Genomic DNA, 14721 nt, shown 5'->3' with positions numbered 1-14721 from the left:
TTTATTCCCGTTCGTGATATGCTGTATTTTCATAGCGTTTCCGTTGTTTTTTCTGGAGGTGTCACTTGGACAGTTCACTGCACGGAGCACAGTTCAATGTTGGGAAGTGTGTCCCTTATTTAAAGTTAAGTATATACAAGTACAGCTTTGCGTCATTATTTGATAAGAATATATGTATTGTTATTTTATTTCTTTTAAAGAGAAGCAAGAACACATTTTCTGCATTTACACTGGAAAGTCAACATGGTTAAAAATATCAGCCATCGAAAAAAGTTTCTAATTGATAAGGACGAACGCAGCAATTATTGTATGATTTGTGAAAAGAGAAAACGGAAAATTTGAAATGATTTGAAACAAAATGTCACAAGTTGTTAAGAATTATACTACCAAACAGAAAATCTGAAAATTTAAAGTTCCGCTTTTGTTATTTAGGTTTCGTTCACGGATATGGATAATTAGCATTTCAATCTCAAATCCATCACATATTTTTATTTAAGTTAAATCAAAATTAACACCCAGATAAAAATGACGATTCATCGTATTGTTTCCCCTTTTCTCTTGTCAGAAAGTTGAGCGTCAAACTGTTTGCCTGTGTGTTTTGAACGTAAAGAAAAATCTTAAGCTATCGGGTGCTTCAAATCAGATTGAAATTACCCGTATAAAAATGTGCATTTATTACATATCCTTCAGTGTGCATACAGCATTGATGTACAGGAATAGAAATAAGTATTTAACAAATAAAAAATGGTTGTAAAATCTATACAAGAGTCGTTTGAATTTTTGAAATATCTTTTTACGGTAGAAAGATATTTGAAATGTTTAGTTTTTCTCATTTGTTAGTTCTCGCGTTTACAACCCTTATCATGCTATGGTATTATCTTCGTCAAAAAGCGTTTTTGTTCTAAACGAATTCAAAAATCGTAAAAGAACTTGAATGTCTTAAATTATTTTTCTGAATTTTCTTTTTTTTAATGGTCTTCATTAATAAACTTAGTGCACATTGTAAAAGAGTAAATAAGAGACCATATATATAATACCCATTTTATTTTGTTCTACTATCTATTTCTAACTTCATTTGCAGGCGTTGGCATGGGTATGGTGATCCTAAACGTTGTGTGTGCTTTATATTACGTCATGGTGGTCACGTGGACAGTATACTATCTTTACAATTCTTTTATATCACCACTACCTTGGACAACATGTGGTAATGCTTGGAATACAGAGCTATGTTACAATGGACCAATTACGTCGTTACGCAATGATAATTATTCTCGTAAAGTGGGATATATAAATAATACCGAAGTGCATTCAAGTCTTTCGTTAGCGAAAAACTTCAGTGATGTTAATAGTACAATTTCTAACTCATCATCTTACGGAAACTTTTCCATTGACCGAATATCAAGTCAAGAAGAATTTTGGCAGTAAGTGAGATTAATAAGTAAGAAAAACAAATATAGTTTGAAACTCGTTTTTTACGATCCACATCCCTTAAACATGATGGACATATCATATAGTTGCAAACAGTTTCTGCGCCCGTCTTTCGTGAATATATTATTAAATGTATGTATGTGTGTCGAAATGTGACCACGTATTTGTTCTTTTCCCCACATAACAATTATACTCTTTTACAGGACGTTAAAAAAAAGTAGCCTTCTAGCGCAAAAATCGTTATATGACACTTATGGATAAGATAGGGTCTTTAAGTTCAGAACATTAAAGTCTTTAAAAAGCATGGGGTCATCTTTATGAATCCTTGTGCATTCGACCCTATGAGCTATATTAGGTAAACCAGTGGACATTGCACAAAAATACCAATCATGTTTTGTACTATTCTCTGTGTCTCGGTTTATATATTTTTGCTTCATATTTCAGATATAAAGTATTAGACATGTCGAAAGGAATAGAGGAAATGGGAAGTTTGAATTTAAACATACTTATTTGTCTGTTCGTATCCTGGGTTGTTCTATTTCTATGTCTAATGAAAGGGATAAAATCCGTTGGGAAAGTAAGTATTCTAGGTGCCTATCTTACTTTGTTTTGTTTAATGACATTATAGTGTTGCATTGCTTGGGTCACTATTGCTATGGCAAATGACGGTTGACCACTGATTTAAGCCTATGATTTTATGTTTATACAGTCAGTTTCGGTGTAAAATATTGACTATTTATTCAACTGAAATATCGACGACTAAAATCTCATCTGGTATTAAGCATTTGTTTCATTAACAATAACATATTCAAAGGATGTATGTTCGGTAGTTTTCAATGAAACAATTGAGACAAGTTCTTTATTTTAACCGTACTTCTAAATTTTTTTATTTATTACGTTATCAGCTAGATCATGATCGCGAAATGGTTTACATCATTCGCTTGCCATTTGAATTTCTCAATTATTAAGGAACGAAGAAACATTAAAAGAGTGCTGAAGTTGAAATGAATAAAAAAAAAAGAAAGAAGGAAAATACAGAAAGCAATAGAAACATTAGAGTTTAAATATGACAGAGATATCATATTGATTAACCATAGATATAATAGCCAATGGCTATTATATCTATGATCATACAAAGTAGGAAATTTGGTATATTTTTCTCAATGAGATAGATTCATTTTCAAGTCATTTGAGACGAATGAGAAAAATGGAATTTTTCCACGTTAACTGGTGATGGTTCTACTAGTTGAGTTCACTCCCATCATCTGACAAATAATCCCTACTTCGAATCGTGTGCTATGAAATCAAATAGTCTTGCATTAAATATACAGTTTGATATTAAAAAATGCCTAACTTAGATTTCGATTTCGAAGTGTTGATGTTCTTTCAAGAATTTGCCTATGTGCATGTGTTCCTTATCTCAATGTTGAAGTTATGTTTGCTCTTAAAACTGTTAGTTGACCTTGACTGATTTGTAATTTTGTCTGATTTTATGTTCTCATACGTTCTATATATTTTGCTTTCCTAATTCTTGGTACCTAATGAGTTTTATTCCAGAAACACGTTTTGTACGCAAGGAAATCGATGTCATAGTTTTTTTTTTAGTTTTAGTTTAACACGTCTAGTCCGAGATTGCTCTGACGTTTGGCGGTATTATCAAGAATTGCTGGGGTCATGAGTTTCAGTCCCATGTACCCAACAAGTCCTGAAGACCGTCAGACGTCAGATCAATCTTGGACTAATGTACAGTATAATACGAACGTTTGTGCATGTCTTATATAATGTTTACTGAATGCATACCTTATTTTTCAGGTAGTCTATGTGACAGCTACATTACCGTATATTCTAATGATTATTTTGTTAGTCAGAGGTTTAACATTACCAGGAGCGATAAATGGTATACGATATTACATATATCCTAATTTTACTAGAATAGGTGAACCACAGGTAATGCAATAAACCAAACATAAAAATTAGCGTTTCCTTACGCAAAACCTTTAAAGCTTTATATATATGTCGATGTGTGTTCACCATAATAGCAAAAAGGTTCTATTCTATCCAGGCATTTCTTCGTTTTAAGTATACATAACAGATAGAAGATAAAGAACCAATTATATTTTAATGGATATCAAAACATAAATACAACGGCAACACACAAACAAAAGAAATCAATTGCAACGAGACAAGTTTACGGAACATGAAAAACAGGTGTATTGAAAAAACGAGCACTAAAAAAAAATCTTCGCTCCAGTTTTGGCAATAAGATATATGACCAAACAGAGAAAGATATTCGGTGCTCCTAAAATGTACGGGTAATCTTCTACATTTTCTAAGATATTTGATGAAAGCTAGTCGGTACATTTTCAACGTTGTATTGTTGTTTCACACTTGCATACCAGGTTGTTTGATAAGCGTATTTGAATGAATCAAGGCATGCAAACCAATAATTTAAAACAATGTTTATGAAAAACAATTGCAAATAATGATACCTGTTGGAATTATTTATTATTGGACTTAATGATAAAATTCTTACAAAACAAGGATTTAATACATTTTAATTTATTTAATTGTTTTTATTTCGTATGTGTTTTAGGTATGGATTGAGGCAGCAATTCAAGTATTTTATTCAACATGTGTTTGCTGGGGACCTCTAATCACTATGGCGAGTTATAATAAATTCAACAATAACTGTCTTAGGTAATTGTTTACAAAACCATGTAGAAATCAAAACAAATTTTCAGAGAGCAATTAAAGGTCATTCCATCTTCGAAAAATCACACTTTTTGATCATCAAAGTTGAAATGAACCTTAAATATTTTTTTTAAAATAGGCGACAAAAAAAGTGACATCTGTTTTAAAAAGTCAGGCAAGGTGCCATACATTTTTTTTGTAAGTAAGTTTATCTTACTCTCATTAAAAAAAGTATATTCTGACAAAAAGACAGGACACTCAAGCTGTATCAAAAGATGTGAGGAAAAGTAAATTTTGTTATATTATGGTGTAATTGGTAAGACATATCTAGTGGTTTCAGATAAATCATAGTCGATTCTATGTTAACAAGAAGCAAGAGTTATTCTTACTAACATTGATTTTGTTTTCAATAAATCAAAACATAACTCAATGTGTAATGCTATACAGTTATGAACACCTAGAGGGCGATATCATGTCGATACTTATATTTTTGTTGCATGATGTCATGCTTTTTTGGCTCAAACTGTTTATGACGTCTTTACACGAATTTCATTGGATGTGTACTGTTTGATATTTAAGTCTGGTAAATCATAATTTATTTGTTACTTATAGTTAGCTTTCGTGTCGATTAGATGAGTCAGACCCTTTTTCAACTGATTTTTACAGTTTGTATAGCTGTTACACCACTGCCCTGGTCAGGCGAATTCAGTCACATTAAGTCAAAATATCACAATCGGGAATAAGAAAAACTCTGTAAAATTATAGATCAGACGACTATACTGGTATCTAAAGATCTAAGACTGCGAAAATATGTCGCTAGTGAGTTGAGATATTTTTCCAAATAAATATCTATTGAGATTGGTAAGACTCTCAAGTGGTTGTAACGTTTTGACAAAATTGTTTTCAATAATAAAATAGAAAAAGTTGCAACCATGACCTGTGTAACTTGAATGACACACATACACTAACATAAACGGTATTTCTTTGCTATGAATTTTTGGAGCAAAAGTGATTTTAAAAACTTTATAATTAGCATAATTCATATGCTTTACAGAGATTCTGTGATGCTGATTACAATGGGAGAAGGTTTCAGTGTTTTTGGTGGATTTGTTGTGTTTTCTGTTCTAGGATTTATGGCACATTCCAACGGTGTTGACATAGAAGATGTCGTTAAATCAGGTAAATCTTGGATTTATGGCACATTCCAACGGTGTTGACATAGATGTCGTTAAATCAGGTAAATCTTGGATTTATGGCACATTCCAACGGTGTTGACATAGCAGATGTCGTTGAATCAGGTAAATATAAAGACAACCAAAGACTAAAACGTAATGTTAAAATGAAAAATTAAATCTAGTTTATGCCATCCTTTTAACATATGCTTTTGATATTTAATGGTTTTTATTACATTTTGTAATGAAGTTACACGGCGACATCATGCCATCAATGAAAACAAAATACCAATTTCCACCGAACTTCGACAGCTATGTCAACACCTTTGTTGTCACATTGTCCTTTGAAATTTGTCTTAGGTTCTTGATAGAATAATCAATTTTTGATGATATTGTATATTGCACCTGAATCTGATGATAAAACGTAACATAAAATGGGACGTACATACCGAAACTGAAACGCCACTCAGCTTGACAGACAAAACCTTATATCTTAGAAGCAGGATTTTCCTTAGAAATTACAAGTAAGAATATAATACAACAACAAACTTTCTGTTGAGTATAATCATTTTTAAAACACATGCACCTTTGATACCAGAAAAAAACGATTTAAAATTATTCTCAAAACCGACGAAATTTATGAAAGATGCTTGAATTCTTAAACTGCATCAAATACCAAAGCTATTCAATTCAAAGTAACTAGAACACACCCGCGAATTCGCGGGTATTTAGAGCTTGGTTGAAAGTATGTAAACTGTTGTAGGATGAATTTTTGTAAAAGATTTTATGTCTGGAGAATTTCAGAAAAGGTATCAAACTGAGTCATAGGCACTTGGAGACAGGACAATTATTTTAAGCCCTCTCCCTTTTTTCCAAAGTCCGTTATTTTTTTTCTCTCTGTTAAATTCCCTGATTTTCGCGTTTCTGTATACTATGGACATACATATAATATAAATAAATTGTATTTGCTATTAACTATCAATTCAAAGTTTCTTCTCCACGGCGATCACTGCTATATTATATAGAGAGTCTCTATATATTATAGGATTATAATCATAGTATACATGCAGAATAACGCGAAAATAATTGTCCTGTCCCCGAGTAATTATGAAAATTATGTTTAAAGAGGGGAGTAAAAGGGGGGGGGGGGGGGGTGGTATCTGCACGGAAGAACGCGAAATAAAATTGCCATTTCACGATGAGCGAACAATTAAAAATTTCTTGCACGTTGATCTTTTTATCGATTTCAAGAAACACGGTGCATAACGAACCTTTTTCACGGCTGCACGTGAAATAAAAAGTGGCAAAACACGTTTCACGAAAATAGCCCTTTACCCCCTCTTTTTAAGTTTAAAATCGGAAGTCTTGGGTATGACTTAAAAGTCGGTCTGATGACGGAAACAATATCCGGACGCCTTTTTCTTCGTTTTTCTCCCAAAATAACCCAAACTGAGTAATTATAAGAATGGATGACAAATGCGACTATGCATGGTACCTATAGGACACAGAGGCATGATGATTAATTTATTGGGGAAGGAAGAGAAGCGACACACAAAATGAGGTCTTCTCGTTTAATAGTATAGAAGTTGTGATGTAAGACGACCAGTCTAGTTGGGTTAATACATTAATACATAATGTTTTTTTCAGGGCCTGGTCTGATTTATGTAGCATATCCAGAAGTCGTAGCCAAACTGCCACTACCAAATCTATGGGCTGCTATATTCTTTATCATGATATTGACTATAGGGCTAGATTCGCAAGTAAGTAACTACAAGATTTTTTATCAAGTAGCATTTTGCGCATGTATCTGATTTTGATGTGGAGTACATTTTGAAGGATACAGTATACAAAAATCACAATTTTGTAAATATTAAAAACAATGACTGCTGCACAGAAGTACCTTAAAAAGACAATAGTCATATCTGATTATTTAAATGGCAGTTTAACCTTAACTTGAAATACACTTACCTTTGAACTTGACCAAAACTATCGAATATCACACAGTAAGAAAAGAGGGGGCTAATAATATCAATCTTTGCGGTCACCTTCAAAATTGTTTTGCTCGTTATCAGGTTGATATTCCACTATTGATAGCTAACATTTCTCTTAGTGAAGGATATTTTTAACTACTTTTGATACACTTTTAAACAATTTTCAGTTTTGCAAATTGTATAAATGAGTTAAATCTATGGTTGCTTCTCTGCCACTAAGCTGACCGTAAACAGTTTTGGATGGTATGTATTTGGCTTCCTAGACTTTGAAGTTTTCGAGCGTATCCGTTATTTCAGAAGCATTTACTGTGCGCACTGAAATCGGTATCGTAAATTTACCTAACCCTTATCAATTTGACCCTTACCAAGTTTTACTCGTTACCATTCTTCCACCAGAGGGCAAAACCACGGGTGTCAAATTAAAACAAGTTATGTTCATTTTCAGCAGATATCATACTCGTGTTGTCCGACAGTTCAAAGGAGAAGGTATGATATGAGGAAGAACAACAAATCATTCCACAGTAATGTTTACACTTTTTATCCCGAAGTAGCTGATAGTTACAATATCTTAACTTCTCACCTTGCTATAGACATGTTTAAACTGTCATAGATTCGACCATATTACCATTCTTACATATTGTATCATGTACTTGGTCTTGACATTTGCTGATAGATTCGACTATGGTATAACACGATGAGGTATGCACGCATAGCTGAAGATACTTGCCCCGTTGACGCATCTGTTCTGACTCAATTTTCACTATATTTACAGCTACGATTGGCTGTTTATATCTTGACTTGTATCCGCCATCATAATACAACAGAAATATTTTGCAATTGAAACTGTTAAACACTTATTTTAACAATTTTGCAGTTGCAAATGTTATTTAGTTTGCAGGTATTGAGCCTATAATTGCAGTTTTCTGTGACAGTTTCCGGTATATAAGGAAACGAAGAATGATGTTTACTGCCGTTTTGATGGCGGCTTTCTTTTTGTTGGGACTGCCCTTTTGCTTTCAGGTAATTAGTTTATTGGTGCCAGCAGAGGTAAACACTTTTAAATTATTAGATCAAAATAAGCTATTATCATATTACACGGTTTTGGACGTTTTCAAATGGCGAAAGAGCAGAATTGGTTTTCCCAATATACAATTGAACCACATATAGAACTTTTATATGACATGCACTAGTCATTCGTTAAATAAGCACTAGATTGAATTTACTGGTGCCAAAGATAAAAAAGGAAGTCCTACGTTTTATCGATTAAGAACATCATCTACATAAGGTTTTATCCCTTGCTATTTTAACTATAAAACTCTATAACCATAAATACTACATGAATATTATGGTAATTTTGCATGTAACATTTCTGCAGGAAAATTCAATAAGGAGGATCAAAATTTACCAGGAGCTTATTAGAAACGGCCTATTAATTATGATAACTCCCAGCGCATATGTTCATAAAATATCTAACAACGATAGTCTGTTTAGTTCATTACATATCATCTTAAAAAACCTTGTGATAAGTTTGCAAATAAATAGTTTTTTTTAACCAACTTCAGATTTGTTAACAATGCCCGTTAGTGCTACAACAGTGACACTATAAGGTTCCTTCTTTTATCATATTATTGTTAATAAATACAGGGGATTTCATTAGCAAACTAAATAGCTATTCGCACTCTAATACACAATTGTAAGTATAGACATAATTAATCAGTACCACAAGTAAATGTAAAATAAAAAAAGGTAATATATTTTTTTACGGTTTAATAAATGTTTGTACCGACAATGACAATATTAAAAGATTTTACAATTCTAACCAATCAAACGGAAACATTACGCCAGGTACGGTATTCATCGGCTGTCCACATTTCTTTTATTTTTTTAAATCATGTAAAAAGACTAGAATTCCCCTATCAGCAGGAACCTTGAGGTCCATTCCCCTGCTAAAACGTCTGTATCCTCCCCTGGTATTTATTTTACGTTGTACAAAGACTTACACAAAATATCGTTCAGATAAATAAAATAATTATGTTGCCATTTCTTGAATTAATTATGTAGACAACGATACTCGTTTTTTCTGTCTGGAATAATCTAAAAACTTAAATTATTTTGTTGTAGAAATTTTTGACAATTAATATTGTTGTGGGTTATGATAGACACGGTTTGTCGACACTGGACATATGTGTCCTTCACACGGTTTAAGGGTTAAAAGAGAGGCGAAAGATACCAAAGGGAAATTCAAACTCATAAGTAAAAATAAACTGACAACTCCATGGCTAAAAAAGAAAAAGAACAGACAAACAACAGTACACAAAACACAACATAGAAAACTAAAGACCGAGCAACACGAACCCCACCAAAAACTGGGGGTGATATCAGGTGCTCCGGAAGGGTAAGCAGATCCTGCTCCACATGTGGCACCCGTCGTGTTGCTCATGATAGTACAAACCCGGTAATAAAAAGTAACCTGTTTGTAGTTTTTTATTTGCATGTACATAATTCAGATTGTAAATATTTGTTTTCTATATTTTGAAAATGAAATACATAAAAGGTTCAAATCTTTCGGTTAAAATCACGCCTTTCTATTCGAATATTACGTTCCGTTGGTACGGAAAATAAAAGTTTGATAAGAGTTAGCTTGTTACTTGAAAATCACTAAAGTATTACATTGTTTGAATAAAACTAGTTGTGGGTTTAACGCCAACGAGGCAAAACAAACAATCAACAACATTGCACATCAAGAGGTATTATAATTTATCTAATCAACATAAATGGTGACTGACTTTTTACTTAATTCTATACACAACTCAATTGATCCTATGTTTTATTTTTATGTAGGGTGGAATATATGTATTCCAACTAATGGACTGGTACATAGCCGCTTTTTGTATTCCAATTTTTGGAATAATTGAATGTTTGGTATTTGGATGGATATATGGTAAGAAATTGTATCAATGACACAAATGAATCAGATTTAAAACCACTATCAAAGAAATGTAGACTTTTAAATGTGCTATATTGCTTTCTAGCCATCCAAATGTTCATTGAAACTTATTTTCTAGTCTAAAGGAGACTTACAGATTCTCCGAAAACGAATATTTGTATATCGATAGCATTTTATAAAGTAGCACGAAAATGGTAAAAATTGATTGCCAAACTTTGCATTCCTATTTTTAACTTTTTTTATGGCTCAAATGTAAGAGAATTATTTGAAGTCTTGAATATAAGCGAATTAGTGACACAATTTTACGATACCGCATACGTCTTACAGGGTTAATTCTCTTTTATATAGACCAAAAAGAGAAATTATGAATTTTAACTCTGCATCAAGTGATATTACTGCAAATATAAGAAAAACAGTGAAAGATTTTAACGCTAAACATTTTGCAGCGTTAATTCACTTTTACAGAGAACAAAGAAAAAGCAACAGATTCTACCTCTGTATTTCTCCATTCGAGACATATAACTATTTTGATTTGACATGCTTTTGGTATTTACCATAAGGAGTGGAGACATATAGATCTTTCGATATTCTGTGGTTTAACTAGATTTTTAGACGAAATAGTCGACAAACTTTAAGATTGTGTTTCAATAGTCGTAAAAGCAATAGTAGTTTAACAATTTTTTAATCACATAAATCCATCAAGATGACAAATCAAGGTTACATACAAAAACTGAGAGAATTGAATGAACTCAAAAAAGATTGAGACCGGGTTCATCGACAGGGTAAGCGTCTCCTGTTATGCATTCTGCTAAAACATGTCGCTGTTGTGTTTAAAAACAGACACATCGTATCGGTCAGAAAATTCGTGATTGTAACAGTAAATTTATGTAGTGTCGTAATTGATACATGCAATTTTTTTAAAAGATTTTACCAGGAATGTGTAGCGTTTTTTCGTTCCATCAAAATAGAAAAAAAAAACGTATTCTACATACGAGTAGACATTTTGATTATTCTAATGAATTATGTAACAAAAACATTAATTTCAGGAGCCAACAATTTTTCCAGAGATATAGAACTTATGATTGGTCGGCCTATCCCAATTGTAATAAGGATTTTGTGGTGCTTTGTCACGCCAGTATTACTTATTGTAAGTTTTCTTTGAAGTCACTTACATATAATATAAACAAATCAATCAAAATTTCGAAATACCTAAAAATCAATACCGAAAGCTAAAGGAATGAAGTGGAGATAATTACGCAGTTGAAACACTTTAATTTATAAGCTACTTGTACATGTGTTTCTAACTTTGAAATACAAAAAAAATACACCACTATAGAAATTAATTATTGGTGATAGTGAAAACACACATTGTGTTATGATGTGCAACCATTATTTCGCTTTTATATTATCATACATGAGCTAATGATTTTAATCGAGGTAATGTGGAATTTTGAAATTTCCACTAAAGATTTTTACGCCATCGACAGTACCAAATTTCAAGATGTATGTAGTGGAGAAGTAAATATTGCTATATTTTTTAGATCTTACTGATTATGATTGTGGTTCGATATGAATCACCAACGTATGGAGATTACAGTTACCCACTATTAGCTAATGTATTTGGGTTTATATATGCCTTAGTTCCTCTACTTCCTGTTATAATATGTGCCTTTATAACCGTTTTACAGTCTGAAGGAAATACTGTATTAGAGGTTTGTATAATATGAAGCTATCTGTTGGACATGTAAAAGTCACTTGTTTACTCTAACATAATTGTTTTCTCTCAGCACAATCCATCCTCAAACAAGTTCTCCAATCCTGCCTTATAAATTAATCAGTTTATAAATGGCAAACATTCATGTATTAACTCATAAAAAATACCAGGCTTATGATTTTTAATGCGCCAGACGCTCGTTTAGGCAACGTGATACTCGTCAATGGCGCTCGAATCAAAACAGTTGGAAGGCCAAATCAAATGTGAAGTTGAAAAACATTAAAAATCGATAATTAAAAAAAGCGGTTTCAAATACGATTACGGCAATCTATTCCTGGTGGTAGAAAACCTTAGTGTTTCGATTAATTCTACATTTTATAAACAGTAAATTTACAGAAATGAATAATCAATTATATTTCATGTCAACACAAAAGAGCTGATTACTGGGCTAATACCCTCGGGGACGAAACGTCCACCAGCAGTGGCATCCGCCAGTTGTTGTAAAATATCATCAAAGGTACCAGGGTGAAGGTTGGCGCCAGTTTAAACGTTTAAATCCGCTGCATTTGTTTGCACCTGTCCTAAGTCAGGAACCTGTTGTTCAGTGGTTGTCGTTTGTTGATGTGGTTCATAATTGTTTCTCGTTTCTCGTTTTTTATATAGATTAGACCGTTGGTTTTCCTGTTTGAATGGTTTTACACTAGTCATTTTGGGGCCCTTTATAGCTTGCTTTTCGGTGTGAGCCAAAGCTCCGTGTTGAAGGCCGTACTTTGACCTATAATTGTTAACTTTTTACACATTGTGACTTGAATGGAGTGTTGTCTCATTGGCACTCATACCACATCTTCTTATTTTTATTATGATTTAAAGTATGACAGACGAGGGTTTCGTCTACATAAGACTCATCAGTGGCGCTTGAATCAAAACATTTCATTCTTTAATCAGAATATTTAAATATCATATTTAAAGATGTTTTATCAACAAGAAAATAACTTCACGATTACTGTTTTCGCTGTGTGATTTAATCATAATCCCGAGAAAAAAAACCAAACAATTGCATGGGATTTCGAATAAAATAGAATGTGATTTTGAAAGTTAAGTATTACTTGTGTTTTATACCCGTTATTTCTTCATTAAAAATTCAATTGTAATATATAATTTTCATTCATTATGGGGAGTTAATCAAAGCCCTGTTTTTAAGCATGCTCAAATTAACTGTGGTTAAGAAAAAGCTTTTACCAATGTGTTATGCTTATTGTTTTCTCATTTGCTGTCAAGTAATTATATAGAATTATTTCATAAAACATACTTCTTTTCATATGTATTATTTGCCAAGTTGAAAAAGGAAGAACTACTGTCCCAATCACCACAGGTTTTACATAATTTTAATCTATTTCAAAATTACACATGCAAATCCTAATGTTTTACAGAAATTTAGAATCTCTTTACGACCAACGATATTGTGGCAACCAGGAGATAAAAATGAAAGAAAGAGATACATAGAAATGAATGTATTGAATAAACCGACATATTCAGAAAGAATTAGTCTGACGCTTTTGGGTCGATGATGTAAGATGAATATGAATCAGATTTAAATCAATTGACAAACTGTATTTACCATTGAGTTCGATATAAGTTAATGATGTACCAATATCAAGAATTATAACTATGAATGGATTTCAGAATTCTTATTGGCAAATATGTGGTTTTTCTGTAAACTACTACGATTAAAAGTCATATTGTAGTTGTTGTTTAACAAGAACGATCTGGAAAAGTCTAAATATATAATATGTTTATTATTTCAGTGTTTTTCTTTTGTTTTTTAATAAAGTGTATATATCTTTATATAAATTCAATATAACAACACACAAAAATACCATGATGACTGACATATTGCTGATTTTCCTTATGTAGAAAATGATGGATAAAACCTGGTTTTATAGCTAGCTTAACCTCTCACTTGTATGACAGTCGCATAAAATTCCATTATATTGACAACAATGTGTGAACAAAACAAGACATTTTAGGTAAAAATGTCAAAAATTTGGGTACAGCAGTCAACATTGTGTTATAATTTTAATCACTATAAAAACAAACCACTATGTCAACAAAGAAAAACAAAATGTCATATATAAAAGACAAGAATACAAAAAAAAACCATATCACAATAACACAATGACGGGATGTATAAATACTGAGCCACGCCAAAAGGATATTACCAAAAATGGACTAAACAGTAAAAGTAAATAATATACAGTCAAATAAAAGAACACTTTAACACGTAATTAAGATTATAAACAACGTTAGTACATAGAATCTATACCTTAAGACCATCATATATTATTTGTGAAGTTGATACGGAATAATTATCAACAAGGTCTTGGTATCTTCCGAGGAACTTTTTTTTTAGAAAAAGGACGAGATGTTCTTTGACATAACCCTGGTTCACCAACTTTCTGCTCAGACACTGGTGACGTTTCATAAAATCTGAGTAGCAGCTGAAAACTCTTGAATACCGAATGAGTTGGGAAATGTATATCCCATATGCAGGTGATGTTGGTGTATTGCTGCTAAGGTGGGGGAAATTGATAATTTCAAAATTAAAATCGTCTTGTTTGTCATAGATTCTGGTACTGAGATGACCGGTTATGTCAATTCGAGGTATAAGTCTAAAAATGAGGCGGATGAAGTCGTGTCTGTTGTTTCTTTAATTCCTATTTCTGGAGGATATCTTAATGGAACCCACTCAGAAAAGTTTTGATAGTTAATGGAAAGAAC

General features: G+C 32.3%; 1 protein-coding gene across 1 annotated transcript; it reads left to right on the top strand.

The window, feature by feature from the left end:
• Positions 1-1079: 1079 nt before the first annotated feature.
• LOC127704272 (sodium- and chloride-dependent glycine transporter 2-like) lies at positions 1080-13742 on the top strand. The gene is made up of 11 exons (XM_052208263.1): positions 1080-1421; positions 1873-2005; positions 3241-3375; positions 4022-4125; positions 5174-5298; positions 6939-7051; positions 8174-8302; positions 10124-10223; positions 11276-11376; positions 11771-11941; positions 13374-13742. The coding sequence occupies exons 1-11, from the start codon at positions 1090-1092 to the stop codon at positions 13509-13511; spliced, it is 1581 nt and encodes a 526-aa protein (XP_052064223.1). The 5' UTR covers positions 1080-1089; the 3' UTR covers positions 13512-13742.
• The last annotated feature ends 979 nt before the right edge of the window (positions 13743-14721 follow it).

This window comes from Mytilus californianus, unplaced genomic scaffold (assembly GCF_021869535.1).
Source record: "Mytilus californianus isolate M0D057914Y unplaced genomic scaffold, xbMytCali1.0.p SCAF_6, whole genome shotgun sequence".
Lineage (NCBI taxonomy): Eukaryota > Metazoa > Mollusca > Bivalvia > Mytilida > Mytilidae > Mytilus > Mytilus californianus.
The sequence above is the reverse complement of the archived record's forward strand: the minus strand, read 5'-3'. Positions and strand labels throughout refer to the sequence as shown.

Excerpts from the sequence above, each read along its gene's own strand:
- LOC127704272 (XM_052208263.1), top strand. The coding sequence starts at position 1,090 with ATGGGTATGGTGATCCTAAACGTTGTGTGTGCTTTATATTACGTCATG. Across the intron at positions 2,006-3,240 it reads GGATAAAATCCGTTGGGAAA|GTAGTCTATGTGACAGCTAC; the intron begins GTAAGTATTCTA and ends CTTATTTTTCAG. Across the intron at positions 5,299-6,938 it reads AGAAGATGTCGTTAAATCAG|GGCCTGGTCTGATTTATGTA; the intron begins GTAAATCTTGGA and ends TGTTTTTTTCAG.